General features: G+C 49.9%; 2 protein-coding genes across 2 annotated transcripts; one reads left to right on the top strand and one right to left on the bottom strand.

Moving 5' to 3' along the window:
- Positions 1 to 1,152: 1,152 nt before the first annotated feature.
- LOC149998083 (notchless protein homolog 1-like) lies at positions 1,153 to 10,356 on the bottom strand. The gene is made up of 13 exons (XM_090257548.1): positions 10,336 to 10,356; positions 10,055 to 10,204; positions 8,896 to 9,113; positions 7,989 to 8,068; positions 7,111 to 7,187; positions 6,869 to 6,966; positions 6,354 to 6,546; positions 5,734 to 5,869; positions 5,523 to 5,569; positions 4,188 to 4,390; positions 2,304 to 2,463; positions 2,126 to 2,196; positions 1,153 to 1,525 (listed from the first exon to the last, which is right to left on the bottom strand). The coding sequence occupies exons 1-13, from the start codon at positions 10,354 to 10,356 to the stop codon at positions 1,513 to 1,515; spliced, it is 1,467 nt and encodes a 488-aa protein (XP_090113674.1). The 3' UTR covers positions 1,153 to 1,512.
- A 3,682-nt stretch (positions 10,357 to 14,038) lies between these two features.
- LOC149998082 (protein unc-45 homolog B-like) lies at positions 14,039 to 18,408 on the top strand. Its single transcript, XM_090257547.1, has 5 exons — positions 14,039 to 14,147; positions 14,493 to 14,666; positions 15,188 to 15,224; positions 16,785 to 16,960; positions 18,262 to 18,408. Exons 2-5 carry the CDS (start codon positions 14,493 to 14,495, stop codon positions 18,406 to 18,408), a joined length of 534 nt encoding a protein of 177 aa, XP_090113673.1. The 5' UTR covers positions 14,039 to 14,147.
- Positions 18,409 to 18,611: the final 203 nt, after the last annotated feature.

The following is an 18,611-nucleotide window of genomic DNA, read 5'->3' as shown; positions in this document are numbered from 1 at the left end:
CTCCTTTGTTCTAAAATCAATTAAAAAATAAAGTGCAACCTGAGTTGATCCACCTCAGCACTGGAAGAGAAGGTGAAGCAGAACGCATGGAGTGCCACATCTTGGTCAAGGGTCTGTGGACATCCTCACGGGACAGGGAACCCTCTTCCCACGTCACAACACACACACTTCTGCTAGAGCTCTCACCACCGCATGCTGTTAAGTCATCCGGACAGCCGTCGCCTTCCCAGATGCACCCCGAGCACCTGCCAGTGTTCAGTGTATGGCAAGGCCTCAAAAAGTGTGCTGAGAGGCCGAGGAAGGCACCCCTAGAGCAGCACGAGCCAGCAGAACTCGGTGATGGTGACAATGTTGTCTGTGTTTTCAGCTGGCGTGACTGAGAACAGCATTTCTAACTGTATGGAGTGCTAGTTAACGGAAATAGCCACATGTGGCTAGTGCAACCACATCAGAGCACAGCCTTACACTATCCTCTCTGGCCGCAACGATAGGGGCTTCAGCCAGCCTCGCCAGCCTCCCTTTGGAGGAAATCAGGCCTCTGAGAAAGGACATGTTCCCATGCCTCTCTGTCCAGGTGTCCTGTGACTCAGATAAGCAAGCTGGCCTTGCTGACGCCTGCAGCTGCAAGCTGTTTCAGGCCACTGAGCCGTGGTGTATACTGAGACCAAAGAGACCTTGCTGAGTACTCCCATCTCCTTGCCTTATAGATAACATCTTGCTTGAAATCAGACCTAAGGATTTATACCTTTGTTTAGTTTCAAGAACTTAAAGCTTAAACCATATGTTATCCTGTTTGAATTTTTATAGATAACCATTGTGTTCTATAAATTTCTAACATTCTTTACCTTGAGTCTGTTCCCATTGATCTATTTTTAGTATCATGTCTAAACCCAATAAAAGGACGGTCTTCTGCTCTGCTCTTGGCTGACTTGCCTGAGTGTGCAGCAGCCCCTCCGTTCGTCCAATAATTCTGTCTGCTGGAATTACCTCAGCATCTCTGAACACATACAACACTTCACTCCCCAGCCTCAACTGGCCTCTCACTTGTAGGCACAGGGTGGAGAGAGGCAAGGCGGCTTCCCGGCCAGTATCCTTTTGGTGTAGCCCAGTGCAGAGGAGGCTAAACAAATGACTCAGCCCAGATTCTAGAAAAAGGATTGTAACAGAAACACACAAAATATAATTTATTTGGTCACAGAATCTGGGGTCTGACCCTGAATAAAGCTGACATCAGGGCAAGGAGGCAGGGGCAGCAGCAGGGGCCAATCGCTGCCTGGCCGCCCGCCAACCCTGATGGCACCAGCATGATACAGAGTGATGGCCAAGGGCTGAGCTCCACGTAACTTCCTGTGCCCTCCGATCTCCTGCTCTGGGCAGGAGCCCCGCTGGCATCTGTGCAGGACCAGGAAGCCACACTTGCTTTCCAGGTCACCACCCTGGCCCTTGGTCTGTCGGGGCAGCAGCTGACACAGGCTGAGTTCAGGTGGGCGTCAGAGAGAGCTGTGGGGATTCTCATCTCCTCCATCTGTGGAGAAGGGGAGGGAACAAAATGCAGGAAAGGGAGGCTGTCATGTAATCCCAGGGGCCCACTATGGGGAGAACCTGTGGTTTCCCCACAGTCATACACAGCCTGGCTACTGTCTCAGTCAGAGTAGGCGCCCACCCACCGCCGGCCTCACCAGGGCCTCAGACCAGGGCCTGGCCTCCTGGGATGCCCACCAACATTGTCCAATGACGAACAGTGACAGTTCTACAAGTACACAATGCCTCGCATTCCAAGTAACCAAGCTCTCCAAGACTATACTGAAAGGCAGAACCAGGATTTGAACCAGGTCTTAGGAACTCCCAAGCCCAGTGCTAACCAAAAGCCTATTGCCTGGCACTGGAATGACCCTGGCCTCGTCCTCTGGAGGGTGGCCTCAGAACTGTCAGGGTCTCCCACAATCCCTGCAATTCCCATAGTCCTCCCACTGCCCACTGAGAACCTGGCTTCACACACCATCTCAGGAAAGTTTGGGCACCCGGCGAGCCCCCAGAATTCTATGCCAGAAGGGAAAGTCACAAAAAGTGACCCCTCCAGGGCAGCGGGGCCAAGTACATCAACCACCACTTCCCCCAAACTCACATCCGGAGGCATTTGTCCTTCCCGCCACTTGCCACCCTCTGGCCATCTGGACTCCAGTCGACAGCATATACCTAAACCGGGGAGGAAGACGAGGAAAAGTGGGGTAACGAGGAGGGTGAAGGAGAAGGGCCAGGCTTCAATTCCATACCCACTCCTTGCCCACGACAGGCAGCCATACCTCATCCGCGTGGCCTGGCAAGTCTGTGGCCAGCTTCTGGGCCTTCACGTCCCACACCTTCAACGTGCTGTCACTGCTGCCACTGACCAGGAGCCGGCTGTCGGCTGACCACGCAATCTGGTACACAGCAGCCACGTGGCCACGCAGGGAAGCCAGGTACCTGGGCCAAGGGAAGATGGTGATGGAGATTAGATCTTCAAACATGTCTGAAGGGTCCTCTATGCCCCTATAGCAGTGATTTTCAACCTCGGCTTCATGTTAGAATTACCTGGGAACTTTTACAAAATCCCACCACCGGGTCCTATCCCAGGCCAATTTAATCATTACTGCCCATTATGCGTATTAAAACTTCTCCAAATGAGTTGCTTCTAGGGTGCCTCTTGCCAGGCCCCCACACCCACTCAACTCTGCATGTCTTAGAGTCCAATGCAGCCACCTGCTTAGCCCGTCTGCCTGACATCCTCCCAATATGACAGTCGCCTGCTGACAGGTGGCGTGGCTGCGTCTACTGGGACAAGTTATTAGGCATCTCTGAAACACAGGTGTCTTACCTTAAAAAGAAAATGAGTTCAAACATAGGTGCCAAGAGTTTCCCTTGCTCCTTCTTGCCCCTGCCTTTGCCGCTCCTCCAACCTAATTAACCCCGAGGGCACTGTGCCTCATTACACCAGTGCCTCTTGGACTTAATGACAAGCAGAATCACCTGGTGACCTTACTAAAATGCAGATTCTGTGGTTATCATCAATAAATCAACAAACAACATGTGTTGGTGAGGATGCGGAGAAATGGGAACCCTCACGCACTGTTGGTGGGAGTGTAAATTGGTGCAATAACTATGGAAAACAATATGGCCATTCCTCATAAAACTAAAAATAAAACTACTGTATGACCCACCATTTCCACTGAGTATTTATCCAAAGAAATCCGGAACACTAATTCAAAAAGATACATTCATCTCCATGTTCACTGTAGCATTATTTACAATAGCCAAGATATGGAAGCAACCTAAGTGTCTACTCATAGGTGAATAGATAAAGAAAATGTGGCACATGGATATAACGGAATATTAATTTGCCATAAAAAAGAATGAAATCTTGCCATCTGTGACAACACGGATGGACCGAGAAGGTATTGTGCTAAGTGAAATAAGTCAGAGAAAGATAACATTTCACATATATGTGGAATTTAAAAGTCAAAATAAATCAACAAACCAACAAAAACAAACTCATATATACAGAGAACAAATCGATGGTCGGCAGACTGAAGGAGGGCTGGCAGGAAGGGTGAAAAAGGTGAAGGGATTAGGAAGCACAGACTGGTAGTTACAGAAGAGCCACGGGGATGAAAGCGCAACAATGGGAATAGAGTCAATGATACCGTGGCAACCATGCACGGGGTCAGATGGTACTAGACTTACTGGGGCGATCACTTTGTAAAGTAACTAAATGTTTAATCTCTATGTTGTACACCTGAAACTAATATAATATTGTATGTCAACTATAAAAATTTTTAAAAGGCAGATTCTGATTCACATGGTCTGGGTGAGCCCCGAGGTTCTGAATTTCTATCGCACTCCCAGATGCTGCTGCCACCGCCGCTAGTCTGTGGGCCACACTTTGAGAAAGACCAGCTTGAGGACCGTCTCTCCTTAGACGTGAAATAAACTAACGTTCTCCATGCCTACTAATGCTGCTGCTAAATATGCCATCTCATGCAAATCTTGTAACAAGACTGACAGGCTAAGGTGTCTTCTTATTACAGAAGAGGAAACAGAGGCTCAGAAAACCCAAACACTTGCGCAGACCACACAGCTAGTAAGCGGCAGAGCCAAGCTCTCTCCAGAGAAACAGTGGCCTTCTGCCCCCTCCCCACAACCCCACTCACTTGCCCGTCCTGCCATCCCACAGCTTGATGGACTTGTCGAAGGAGGCACTGGCGACCACGCGGGAGTCAGGGGAGAAGAGCACCTGGTTGATGAGGGCCTGGTGTCCCGTCATCCGTGTGAGGGGCTTCTTGTCCTCTGCTGGGGACCACAGGAATAAGGTGAAGTCGTCTGAGCCAGACACCAGCCTCTCCGGGCCCTGGCCCTAGGGGAGGCAGAACACACACTGTTGGGTATGGTCTCAGGCGGGGGAGTCCGACCTCGGCTGCAAACACGCTACTGATTACTCAACATGAGCGACAAGGCCTGGCCCAGCCACTACCTCATGAGTTACCTCCCCCAAAAGGAAACTATGAACACAGGACAATTTCTAAGATATGTAATTACATGAAGAAGCAAGGGACAGAATGGTATGTTAAAAAGGGGATGGACTTTACACGTGGGTTTGTGCCACTGAATGACAGGAATGTGCTCTAAGAAATGCGTCATTTGGCGATTTTGTCATTGTGACTTCGCTGAGCGCACTTACACAACCTAAGGGGTACAGCCTACGACCCAGCTAGGTTCTGCGGAGCAGCCTATTGCTCCTAGGTGAGAAGCCCACACAGCACGTTACCGTACAAGAGAGCACGAGAGTAAATCAAGCGCAAGAGAAAAGGACGCGATCACAGACACGTGAGGCATATGAGGCTGCTGCTAGCATAACATGGCACACGGTTTACAGCAAACTTCTTTATAAGTATAAAGGGTACCCTGCAATACAATAATGCAGTGCGATGGGATGTTAGGACAGCTACATCGCTAGGCAACAGGAATTTTTCATTATAATTTTATGGGGCCACCCTTGTATATGTGGTCCATCGTTGACTGAGATGTCATTATGTAGCACATGACTGTATGGTATACAGTGTGTGTGCGCGCACACACACACACACACGTATATATGAAGTTTCTGGAAGGAGAAACAAGATACTCATGGCACTAGATGTTTCCAGAAGGAATGAATGAATGTGCAACAGAGATGAGAGATATTTCACTATCTACTTTTTTGTGTTCTTTGAACCTTAGATCATGTGAGTGTGTTACTTAAACTAAATAAAATAAAAAAGAGAGTTACCTTGGGAACGCTATATAGAGAAGTAACTACAACAAAATGAAATAAAAGTGATCTCTGGCACATTAAGATCTTAGGAGTATAAACTAGGATTTTCAAGAACAACTTTCCAGAAAAGGGGCTTTCTCAGGCGGGGCTGGAAGGCAGCGGGGCTGACTGTCCGCAGCGCTGCAGGGACTAGACAAGGGAGAGTACAGAGCTGGACTCGCTGGCACATACTCACCCGCACCAGGTTGTACCGGCTCAGCGCCCTCTCCTTTAACTCCTGCACTGTGTCCACGCACCGGAGGGGAGAAAAGGAGATGAGGAACGGGGCTGATTAGAAAACCCAACACAAACAGCAAAGCCCCCGGCTTAGGTCCGACTCTCACACGTTAAGCTACAGAACTGGCTCTTTACCAAGCAGCTCTCCCCTCGACCTCCTATTCACTCACAGGACCCTTGGACGTCTTGAGCATTAACAGAGGCCTCGGCTGGCTCAAAGGCCCCTGTGCGCAGGGCATAGTCAGTGCTGAGGGCCATGGTATTCACCCAGTGGCCATGGCCTTGCAGAGTCCGGCAAAGCACGCCCTAGGGGAGGACAGAGGTCAGACACACACCACTCTCCAACCTGGGGAACCTGCACCCCCAGATTAGCCCCAGGAGACTCAGAGCCAGGCCCCTGATTCAGTGTGACCTTAATCACACCACCCTTATGACCTTACATCTCTCCTCATTTGTAAAAAGAGGGCACTAGTTCAGATCAATGTTTCTGAAAATATGTTTCATGGAAGGAAGTATATCAGAATAGACAGGCTCCAGTATAATAAAGTTTGGAATATGGCAGGTTCAATAAAGCTAGAGGCTTCCGACAGCTGGAATTTCCAGAGCCTGCCAATGCTGATGGACCCTGGAACCTCCCCTACAGTGCAGCACCAATCACAGGACCCCCTGTCCCCAAAACGTGTCCCCGATCTGGCTCCCAGAACATGCCCAGGGAACACCGGTCAGTGTTCCTCCTAGTGCTGGATGCCTGGTTTCCCCAGACTGGCTCCCGAACGCTCCCAGTGCTTACATCGTGAGCCCTCCAGACTTTGATGGTGCGGTCCTGCGAGGCAGAGTAGAGCAGCCCATCTCCTCCCCACCGAAGACAGGTGACGGACTGGGTGTGCCCGGTGAGGATGCTCTCACAGCGGCCGGAGGTCGTGTCCCAGATCCGCACGCTGCCATCCTTGGAGCTGCTGGCCACATAGCGGCACTCGGGGTTCCTGGAGAGGGGGTGGGAGATGGGACCTCACTTCTGACCTGGTAATGCCTGTCTCCCCACGGCACCTCCCCGTTCCCAGTTCAAGAGTCAGGGACAATGTCTATAGATTCCTGACCTCAAGATCCAGCTGCACCTCTGGGTGGCTCTCAGGCCCCGTGATGAACAGCCCCCGCCTGAGCAGCAACGTAGGTGCAATGACCTTCCCCACTTCCTGCCTCATAGTCACTGTCAGACCGCTCACCTTGCCCCCTCTGCATTAAGTGGGGTGGGGGACAGCTCTGAACCCCTTGTTCTTCATTACCCCAGCTGTCAATGTCACTTACATATGGAGGGGCTCCCAGCTCAGGCCTGTGATCCACTTGCTATGTCCAGCGAGGGTCCTACCCACCTGCTTCCCTGTGCTTGGGTCCCACAGGAGAATCTGAAAGACAGAAGTTCACGGAATAACCCTCCCCAACCTTTCCCTGTCTCACCCACCCTCCCTGAAGACCCAGAACCTGATTCTGACCCAGCTCCCCAAAGGTAACCCCAGAGTCCCTGTCTAGTTACCCTGACCACCATCTACCTGGCCATTCTTGCAGCCTGAAGCCAGCTTCTTACCGTCTGGGGACCAGGATATGCTAAGGACCCAGTGTCTGTGTCCTAAGAAAGAAAGGAGGAACATCTGTTTTTTATCCCCAGTTCCTAGCAATGCCTGGCACATGGTAAGTACTTCTAAACTAGCTGCTGAATAAACAATTGAACAAAAGGAGGGATAAGGTTTCCTAGGCAGAGGGAGAATACACTGCAAGTGCTAAAGCCATGCCTTTTGATGCACAGATAACATACTGCCTCTAATGATCCCTATGTGGCATGTGGTACAAAGTGTTTTCAAGTCATCCGCAGAAATCTCTCAATAGCTTTAAGGTCTGAAGTCAAGAACAAATTATCACCCCCATTTTCCAGAAGAGAAAACAGAAGCTTACAAAGGGAGCATCCACGCCCCACCCCAAGGTCCTTGCCCAGCTAGTGTGTGGCCCCCTGGCCAGCAGCACCAACACCACCTAGGAACTTCAAACAAATTCTCAGGCAACACCCCAGACCTAGAGAGACAAAAACTTTCGGGGTGGGACCCAGCAGTCTGTATTTTAACAAAAGCCCAGGTGATTCTGATGCACGTTTAAGTTTGAGAACCACTATGGCATAGGCTGGATTTAAGCCAGGTTCTCCTTGCTATTAGCCAGTCAGTCCCTTCCCACAACCCCACACTCAAATCTTTGGTCTAGTCTTCTTGTTCATAAATGGTTGGCGAGGCTCAAGAGTACAGTCTCTACCTAGGAACAGGCAGCCACTAAAGGGAGGTGAAGGAGCTGGAATCTGCTCCAGGCCTCCTCAGGAATTAAAGAGATGAGTCAATCACCCACCCACCATTAAGACTCCCTAAATGGCTAACTGCATACTGACCCTGACATGTGAAATGCGGTGTCTCAGTGCTGAGGTCCCAGAAGCGCACAGTTGTGTCTCCGGAGCCACTGGCCAGGTACCTGGGGAAGAAGAGACGCTGCCTGACCTCTGCAGTGGGGACAAGGGGTAGGGCTCACCCTGAAACACTGCCCATGTCTGCTGCCTTTCAACTGTCTTGTGGGAATAGAATCTGGGGCTGGACTTTTCTCTCTCCCCTGAAAAGAAATGTAACACTGATGTGATCTGGGAGAAGACCCCAGGAGGCCATTTCTCTTCTCTTCCTTCCTAAAAGGAACAGCCACAGCTATAATCAGATGTAAAGCTTCTGATTACGCCCATAGGACTGTGAGAAGCAAAGAAACACAGTTTCTGCCCTGACTGGTGTGGCTCAGTGGGTTGGGCATCATCCCACAAACCAAAAGGTCACTGGTTTGATTCCAGGTCAGGGCGCATGCCTTGGGTTGTGGGCCAGGTCCCCTGGTGGGGAGCATCCGAGAGACAGTTAGTTGATCAATGATTCTCTTGCACATTGATGATTCTCTCCCTCCCTTCCCCTTCCCCTAAAAATAAATAAATAAATAAATAAATAAATAAATAAATAAATAAAGTCCCAGTTTCACAGAAGATGAAGAAAACTCAGAAAGGTTAAGTGACTTGCCTAGGTCACACAGCTAGAAGGGGCAGAGTTGAACTTGCAGCTCAGATCTTCTGAGATCAAGTTCAGGAAGGACTCTTCCAAGGCAGGTGTCCTTGATCTTTGTGGACTAAACCTCACTCGAAAAGTCCCTTACTTTCGACCTGAGCCTAGAGCATGGGTCACAGTGATCATGATTTGGGAGTACCCTCCTCACTCCAGCCAGACGCTGCACCCCCACACTCCCCTCCACAATTCTGCAGCTGTCCTTACTTTCCTGTGGGGCTGAAGGCCACAGAAATGACTGCCTCACTGTGACCCTCCAAGGAGCTGGTGCAGCGGGTCACAGCGCGGACCCTGAAGATAGCCTGTGGCTGGTAAATGATGTCAAGAACTTTCTCCGTCTCCACCGCCTGTGACTCCAGCGTCCTCCCCAGTGAGGAGACAATCTCGGCATCGTGGACATAGAATGCCAGTGGCAGGGGATCCTCCTGAAGGGCAATGGCAAAGGGCAACCCCCCCATCAAAAGATGGGCAGGGGCCACCTGCACCAGCGAGGCTCCCCTCACTGAGCTGTGGGAGATAAAGCTTCCTTCTTTTCAGCCATCCTGCTTGAGTTATACCCACCCCATCATTCCCCATCGAGGCCGACCTTTTTAATCCTTGAAGAGCAAGTTGCTTACATATCACTTTCAAATCCTTTATCTGCATCCTACAATAACCCTGGGGGTAGGCATTAATATTCCCACCTGACAGATGAAAAAAAAAACCCGAGGCTCTGAGCAACCAAGTAATTAGCCCAACCTCCTATTGCTAATGACTAATTCAGATTCTTTAGTGTTCTTTAAAAAGAACACTTAAGTCCAAGATGAGTATATACCATTAAGCAGTGTTTTTCAAACCACCACACCATGCTGTATAATGTGTTAAGAAGCATCCAAAAAGCTGTTTGGAAATGCATTCTCTGCTTCACCCCAGGGTCTGGTATAGTAAGTCTGGGGGTGGAGCCCAAGTACAGCATTTTTAAGCACCTCCCACCCCGACAGAAGGCAACACTTCCAAAGCACCGGACTAGGAGTTAAAAGAACATGGGCTTTGATTTTGACAGATTAGGGTTCCAATTCCAAATTCAACAGCTACTGCGTAGCATCCTGCGAATAACTTAATGCCTCCCGGCACACTGTAACATGACGATAATTAATCAGGGGCTGTGGCGAGGAATCATTTGACAGAGCACCCAGGGCTTGCGGACCGCGATGGTCGGCGTGAAAAGCGCTCTCACACTGATGCGTCTTTCTGACCCGCCCCCGGGTAAGTGGCACTCCATGGATTCGCACCCGCGTGTATTACCCAGTGTCGGCGCATGGTGGGGGCCCTTTTGGTCTCCCGACCCACCGTGGGCCCGACCCGGGCGGCACCGGCCACTGCTCACCTGGGCCAGCAGCGCGTTGCATATGAGCTGCAGCTTGTCCGGAGTGATGTCCACCGGTACGTCGAACGGGGACCCCAGCAGCTGCCCGCCCTCATCCTGGAACTGCACTAGCAGCCGCTGCACGTCGCGCGCCGCCGCCTCGTCCTGAGCCAACAAGCACCGCGGGCGTCAGCCACACGGCTCGGACAGAAGGGTCTCCATTTCCGCCTCCCTCCCGCATCGTGGCCCCCGGGCCCCAGCGCCCTGCCGCGACGCCCTCGCCCCCTTTCCCGCACACCCACCACCGCCGCCGCCGCCGCCATCCCGCGTTCCCACGTGGAGAAAGACTCTGTGGGGACAGAGCGCCGCCCCCGTGATCGGGTGGTGCCGCAGCCCGCGACATTGCCCTCTGGTGTTGCGGAGGGAAAGTGTCACGCCGCGCCAGGCCTTCGGCCTTGGGAATGGCCTCACATAGTACCCATCTCTACAACCTCCCCTTGGACAGCTCGGTGCCTTGCAAGATGCAAAGAAACTTTTGTCTCGTTAGAACGGGGATTCTTGCCCATTTTATGTATGGGGAAATCGAGGTTTTAAGCTGTGATTTTCTCCAAGACCACAGAGGTAGAAAATGACAGAGACTAAATAGGCTCCAGGCAGCAGTAATCCCTGTAGGGGATTACTTACAAAGCCAAAGGCTATTGGGTTGAGGGCAAAAATTATTATTATTTTTTATTTGAAAAAATGACTTTTATTGTATTTTTATTACACGTTTATTTAGAAAAATTAGAATACATGGATAAAAAATAAAATAGAATAAAAATTTTCTGTAACTTTACCGACCCGGAAATAAGTCATTATTTAAAAAAAAAAAAAATTTATTGGGATGACTTTGGTTAATAAGATTATATAAGTTTCAAGTGTACATTATAATACATCATCTGTATATTGTATTGTGTGCTCACCACCCAAAGTTTAGTCTCCTTCCATCACCATATTGTTGACTTCCTTTACCCTCTTCAACCTTCCCCTACCCTCTTCCCCTTATCATTCTTTTTAAAATGGATTAAATCAATTAAAAATATTTGATGAGAACAAAAGCAGAAAATGTCTACCGTTCTCAACACTGTAATGCAATAACAATGATAGCAACGTGTCAAGCATTGTTCTAAGTGCTGTACTCTTAATCTTCACAACAACCCTTTTCTCCCCATAGTACAGATGAGGAACTGAAGCAGATAACAAAGAACAGGAGTGCTCTTACCAGAAACCTGGGATTTTCCTTGTCAGCCCTCCTCCCCCTCGCCCCTCAAGCCCTCACACCCAGGCAGTCTCAGGCTCTGTCAGTTCTGCCTGGGTAACCTGTCTTAAATCAGTGCTCCCCATCTCCACTGCCACACTGTGCTCTGAGTCACCATGGTTCCCTACACCACCTCTTCACTTGCCTCCCTGTTTTTATTCTTGCCTCCTCCCATGCATTCTCTACACTGCAACCAGGGTGATGATTTCAAACCAAAAATCTGGTCAGTTTCTCTCCACCTAAAACCCTGCAGTGGTTCCCATCACATGCAAGAAAAAAAAAATTTCAAACTCCTCATAAGGGTCCATTCAGCCTGCCTTACCTCTCCAGCCATTCTTATCTCTTTAAGATCAGATCCTTCTGGCTTTTTGTTAGTTCTTCCAAGGCATGACCCTTTCTGCATCAGTGCTTTTGCACATGCAGTTTTCCCTGTCTGGAAATGTTATGGACTAAATTGTGTACCACCCTCCCCAATTCATATGTTGAAGCCCTGACCCTCTGTGTGACTGTATTTGAAGATAAGGCCTATAAGGAAGTAGTAAAGGTTAAGGGAGGTCATAAGGATGGGACCCTGATCCCGTAGGACTGGTGTCCTTATAAGAAGAGAAGACACCAGAGGTCTCTTGTTTTGCACTCATTCAGAGAAGTGGCCAGGTAAAGACACAGTGAGAAGCTGGCTGTCTACATGCCAGGAAGAGAAGTTGCATCATAAATCAACCCTGATGACACCTTGATCTTAGACTTTTATCTTCCAGAATTGTGAGAAAGTAAATTTCTAATGTTTAAGCCCCCTCGTCTGTGGTATTTTGTTATGGCAGCTCTAGCAAACTAATACAAGTTTCTCACTCTTCAGGTCGTTCCTTAAATATTTATTCATTCATTCATTTAACAAGTATACTGAGCACTTACTCTCTACTGGGCATTGTTCTAGGAGCTCTCAATGCATTAACTTCTTTAATCTTTTACTTAGGGGAACCTTCTCTAAAACGATGTCAGGTTCCCCTATTACATGTTTTCAAAATGTCCAGGTATTTCTCATATTTGAAGTTGCAGATTTATGGAACTATTTTATTCATTTATTCAATATTGTTGAGCACCTACTACATACCACACACTATTATAGGCACTTGGCATATGTAAATGAACAAAATAGACACAGATCCTTGTCCTCATGAGTGTTCTCTGTTTTCATGATCGTTCACAGTTCCTGGCCCTCAGTAGATGCTTAAGAAATACCTGTGGAATGAATGAATCAAGATTAGAATCTGGGATTCATTGGACCTAAAATCACAGAACTGCAGTTCTCTGCCAGTGGCAGAATCCTTTATCATATTACCTCATTGCTACAGAGAACTTGCCCCATAAAGAGGCCCAGGATTTGGGACACTATGACCTCAGGGAATCAATCTATCCATCCATCCATCGATCCATCCATTCATGTAGTCAACAAACATACATTAGACAAACATGCATCAGGGCTGGGCCTTGTGTTCAGTAGGGCAGTAGAACTTGTCCAAAGTCATAGCTGTGTGTTCGAAGTCACAGAGCCAGGAGCAGAATCTGGTGTCGGTAACCCACCTATGCTTTTTCTTTAGTGTCTTTCTCAGCCTGGGTAGGCAAGTTTGAAGACACATGGGAGGGGGCACCATGGTAGTAAGTGAATCAAAGCATCAGCATGTAGACACCACACATTCATCTATTTATGCAATCAGGAAACACACGCTGGGCACTGCCTCTGCCAGGCTCTGCCCCAGGGGAAGTCAAGATGCATGAGATGCCATGCTTGCCCTCGGAGAGGAAGCGCACAGCCCAGGCTTGGAGACACTGAAAGGCGAGAGAGTTGTCCATCTCAGGACAACCTCATAAGTTTACCTCAGGAACCCTCAGTTCCTGAGAAACATTTCTTGTCCCCCCCCCCCCACCCCGGGAGATGCTTTCTAGTGGTGAACCCGTAGTTCTTATCCCAGAAAGACCCTTTTCTGATGAGGGAGACTCAGCTGTCCGAGGAGAGTTCCCAGTCAGATAAGGGGCACAGTCCTTGGTCTCCAGGAATTCCCAGGCTGACCCAGCTCATGCCCTAGGAGAAGGCTACAGTCTGGAGGGGGTAGGATATACAGAGCCCATTCTCAGGGAGTTCCCAGTCGGACAGGAGAGGTAGGCTGAGTGTATCCACTCACTACAAATGGGGAGGAACAGAATACATGTGGATCAAAACAGACCCAATTCCATTAAACTGAGTTAACAAGTCTGCTGGTCTTTCTGTAAAGCAAGGACATTTTTAACAAGCGAATGCCACAGGGAGAGGGGAGTTGTGGGCAGCTGCTCTCTGCATCCAAGTCTGTCAGCCCCTCAGCTGTCACTCTGCTCCCAAAATAGCTGTGGTTGGGGGAGGGAGAGAGGGTTGTTTATCCAGGATGGAGGTGGAGAAGGGACATTATAGCTGTGCCTAGGGAAGGAGATCTGCTGGGGGGTTCCCGTACCTTCTGGATTTTTCTCTCACTCTTCAGCGTATGAGTGCCTGAGCCCCCAGAACTGCCCCTGTGCAGAGTGCTGGGGCAGAGGTTAGTCAGCATCTCCACGTGGTACTTGACTATCCAGTCTGGGGATGGGGAGGGCCCTGAGTATCAATGACAGACTCCAGGAGCACCTGCCCCTGTGGCCAAATATAGTCTGGAGCCACTGGCAGGGGCGATAGTCTCCTGGGTTGGGGCTGGGAGGGGCAGAGGGAGGCTGACTGGCTGGGGGTTCACACCGGAGCTCAGAGGAGCAACCTCACATCACCGGAGAACAGCCCAAGCACATTGTCTTTGGGAGAAAGTAAGCCAGTTGGAATGTTCCTGGGACTGGGAGGGAGAAGGGGAGCCAACAAGAACTTTTAAGGTCTGCACTGAGAGTTCAGGCCTTTGGCCTGGTGGCTTCATCTGCCCAGCAGAGAGGGACAGAGAGGGAGGCACAGGGACCCTGAGGCCCCTCTCAACTTGGGCTATACTCCAAGCACATGCCGTAATATCCTTTTGGGTAATGGATTTGGGGGTGCTGGGCGCAGGTCCCTTCCAGGTAAGAACACTCACCTTCACCCTGGAGCTCCAGACCTCAAGCTGGGAGTCCAGCCCTGGGTCTGGAGTGAGTGGCTGGCCAGACAGAGCTGCCCTGTCCCGACAGATGGCAGAGGCGGAGGCTGAAGCTGTGCAGCTGAAGGAGGAAGGGAACCGGCACTTCCAGCTCCAGGACTACAAGGCCGCGACAAAGAGCTACAGCCAGGCCCTGAAGCTGACCAAGGATAAGGCCCTGAAGGCCACACTCTATCGCAACCGGGCGGCCTGTGGCCTGAAAATGGTTTGGGGCGGGGCAGGAGGTTGAGGGCTGGGCTGGGGTGCAGCCTCCCCTTCCTGATAGGCATCATCCGTCTTCCATCGTCCCAGCCCCCTCCCCAAGGCCCCTCAGGCTGGAGAAGGGCGCCTCTCACTGCTTTCCTAGACCCACTACCCTGGGAGACAGAACTCCCCCCAGATGGAAACCAGCGTAATGGGAACCTGCATCAAGCCAGGGGCTTTTTATGTTATGTTGTAGCATCTCAATAACAGCCTGCTGAGGCAGCGGCTGTCATGTTCATACTGCAGATAAGAACCCCAAGGCTCAGAGGGTTCAATAAGTTGTCCGAGATCTCCCAGGTTGTTAGTAGCAGAGCCCAGATTCAAATCCAAATCTCACTCACTTTTCCATAACCAGCCAGGGACCCTCCTCTGGGTCCCTGATGGCCAGCAGCTCCCATCAGGTGCCCTCTAATGCCCGTGGGGACCCTCTCAGGCTGTCTCTGCAATGGGCCCCCATTAACTAAGTCTCCTTCTCTTTCTCAGGAGAGCTATGTTCAGGCAGCTTCAGATGCCTCGAGAGGTGAGCCACCCCTTCCTCCTTTGCCCCACCTGCCTCAGCATCCCTGTTTTGTCTAAGGGGAGTTACAAATTGTGTAAATGCCAACCTAGGCATCGTAGGCGGGGCTTCAGGTGTGCCTTCCACCCCTAAGTCACATTTTTGCAAATGGAGTTCCATGTTAAGTTTCTTTTCTTAAGAGATTGCTTCTGATCAGAAAGAAAGAGGGAACTCCTGCCTTTTGTGACAGCATGGATGGAACTGGAGAGTATTATGCTAAGTGAAATAAGCCAGGCAGTGAGAAACAAATACCATATAATCTCATCTATAACAGGAACTTAGTGAACAAAACAAATAAATGAGCAAAATAGAACCAGAGGCATGGAAACAAGGAACAGACTGACAGTGACCAGAGGGGAGGGGGAGAGGGAAGAAGGAGAAGCGGGGGAAGAAAGGGGATGGTCTAGTCAAGGAACATGTATTATATAAATGACTCATAGACATAGACTACAGGATGGGGACTGACTGTGGGAGAGGGGGATGGGGGGGATGGGTGGGGCAGTGGAGAGTAACAGGGGAAAAATTGGGACAACTGTAATGAAACAACAATAAAAATAACAATAGTTTTATAGGAAATGGCATTTTACATAAGAACCAGAATAGAATACAATAAATGAGCAATTTATGTTTTTAAAAAAGAGATTGCTTCTGAAAATCTTTGCCATGGTCATGATGCACACACCCCTTGTTGTAAATTTGGATATTCTCATGGGGGATCCCCAGGACCAAGTCCATCAGCCCAGTCTACTCCATGGGGGCTGGGCTTCTTCTGGGGAAGAGGGAGTCACCAGCCTGTTCCACGGACACTAGGAGAAGTAAACATAAAAAAAAAAAAAAAAAAAAAAAAAAAAACCATAAGTCAACATTGGCTTAAGAGCATGATTAAAATGGGAAGACTTCTCTTGGCTGCAGGTCTGTGTTTGGGTTTTGATCCAGTTGCCATTCTTTTAGGAGAAACAAATAGCCTGAAATGAGTTCAGGAGGGAGGGAACCAGCTGGAGAGGGGACTGGAAATACACCCTGTGATGAGCAGCCAAGGAAAGTGGCAATAATTAGCTCAGAAAAAGCAACTCCCAGGTGGGACGGAGGAGAGCTGCCTTCAAATTCCTAAAAAGCAAAAACTGTCACGAGGAAGAAAGATTGGATTTCATCTTGGGGGTTCCAGAGCTGGACTTAAGATGAAAGGGCAAAGTTACAGAGGGACATATTTCAGGTAGGAAAGGGGAAGGGCGTTATGAGGGAGCTCCCCACTACTGGAGGTATGCAAGCACCAGGTGGATGCACACTTGGCAGGGATCAGTGTAGCAGATTCTAGAGCATCAGGGATTGGGCAAGGTGACCCTTAAACTCCCTTCCAACCTTGAGACAATGATTTTTCCTCTTTCCTTAACAAAGGGGAGCCTTGAACCAGATAGTCCACATGGGTGGGTAATCTCCAAGGAAGAGATTGGGGGCAGCGGCAGGAGGGGAAGGAAGGTGATCTGCAGCCCAGCCCCCTAAGGCCCTGCCTGTTGTCCCCCCTAGCCATTGACATCAACTCCTCGGACATCAAGGCCCTGTATCGGCGATGCCAGGCACTGGAGCACCTGGGGAAGTTGGACCAGGCCTTCAAGGATGTGCAGCGCTGTGCCACCCTCGAGCCACGGAACCAGAACTTCCAGGAGACACTGAGGAAGCTCAATACAAGCATCCAGGAGAAGGTCAGCCAGACCCCTTCCCACAAGCCTTGGCTACCTCCCCCCATTCCTAGCAAGGACATGGTAGAGGTGCAGGACATTAGGGCAAGGCTAGTCCTACCTCCACTCCCTTGGATGGAGTGAGCAAGTGGCATAGGCAGGTACCGCAGAACGGGGGAGCAGGTGCACCTCTCTGTGAGGGAACAGAGATGCTGTAATGCTTGTGTAAGTGTTGGAGCCAGCCAGACCAGAGCTGGGGCCTTTTACGTTCCAGATAGAGGTTTTTGTTAAAATTGCAACTTAATGTGTCTTCACCTCTCCCTCTCTTTCTAGGAGGATAAAGGCAGCGTGAGATACCTAGGAATGGGGTGGGGGTGTTATTGGTGGCGGATAGAGGAGAGTCAGGAGCCAGTAGGAACAGGAAATCTCTTCTAGGAAAATGGAGTAAAGTGGGGAGAACTTGGACCAGAAGTGAGGAATTCTGCACCCTAGTCCTGCCTTAGCTCCCAATTTTCTGAGGGACCCCCCAGGGTGTCAGTTTCCTCTCTATTGGAGCAGGAGGGTAACTGATCACTCAGCTTCTGGCTCTAAGACTCAGTAACTCCTATGTGCCTGGGGCAGCCCCAAGGTGGGACCACTGTCTGGAGTGCGGACTCAGGGCTGGGGAAATACAACCCAAGAGGGTCAAAGACTGGGAGGTGCATGAGAGACCCCTCCCTTCCCTGAAGGCCTGGAAGGACATAGGAGGGAGTGTAGACCAGCACAACAAAGTAGTGGGAGGTACAGACAGAGATGGTGAGGTGGGGGATGATGATCGGTTTGGTCATTTTAAGAAAGCTTCAGAGCCTTGAGGCTGGGATGGGTATTGTGAGGGATGCACATCTAAACATAGTAATTTCAATTGCTTAAGGAGCTACTTTAAGCTGCTTCCAGTTTCTGATCCTGGAGGCCTATTTATGTTTTAACCCGTATTTAAATGTCTAGTAGCTAACTGTTTTCTAGATTCCAAAATTGGGGAGATGATCCCTTTGCCTTCCAAGACTTGCAATGACCAACTGGGATAAGGAATGTAACTTGACTGTAAGCTTTGTAGGGCAAGGACTTGATTTTGTTTGCCATTCTATCCCTAGCATCTAAACATCTACAGCAGTGTCTGGCACCTAGTAGTTGTTCAGTAAACGTTTGTTGAATGAATGAATGAATGAATGGCAGTGTGAGGGCCCAGAGTAGATACCCTAATATTACTGAGATGAACTTCACGTGGAGCTGACTAAATGTGGACTTCTGCCTGCTCCCTTCCCCACTCCTCCCTCCTCCTTCCTTAGCTCCGTGTGCAGTTCTCCACAGACTCGAGGGTACAGAAGATGTTTGAGATCCTCCTGGACGAAAACAGTGAAGCTGATAAACTGGAGAAGGTTAGTGTTGGGCAAGCAGCCGACCAACAGAGGACACGCTCTGGGCCCGGGGTGTAACCACTCCCCATTCAGGCCCCGCCCCAGTCTCTGGACAGTTTGGGAAGCAGGAATGGAAGAGGGGAGAGGGATGGAGGGGCATCCACTTGGGGAACATGTACAATAAGAGGCCAAAGGTCAAGCACTTGAGAAAACCACATGAACTGTAAGAAGGGAACCGTTCAGGATAAGGCCACTGAGGAGAGTTTTGTAGCAGGGTTGGA

Source organism: Furipterus horrens, unplaced genomic scaffold, assembly GCF_987537825.1.
Source record: "Furipterus horrens unplaced genomic scaffold, mFurHor1.1.pri manual_scaffold_11, whole genome shotgun sequence".
NCBI lineage: Eukaryota > Metazoa > Chordata > Mammalia > Chiroptera > Furipteridae > Furipterus > Furipterus horrens.
The sequence above is the reverse complement of the archived record's forward strand: the minus strand, read 5'-3'. Positions and strand labels throughout refer to the sequence as shown.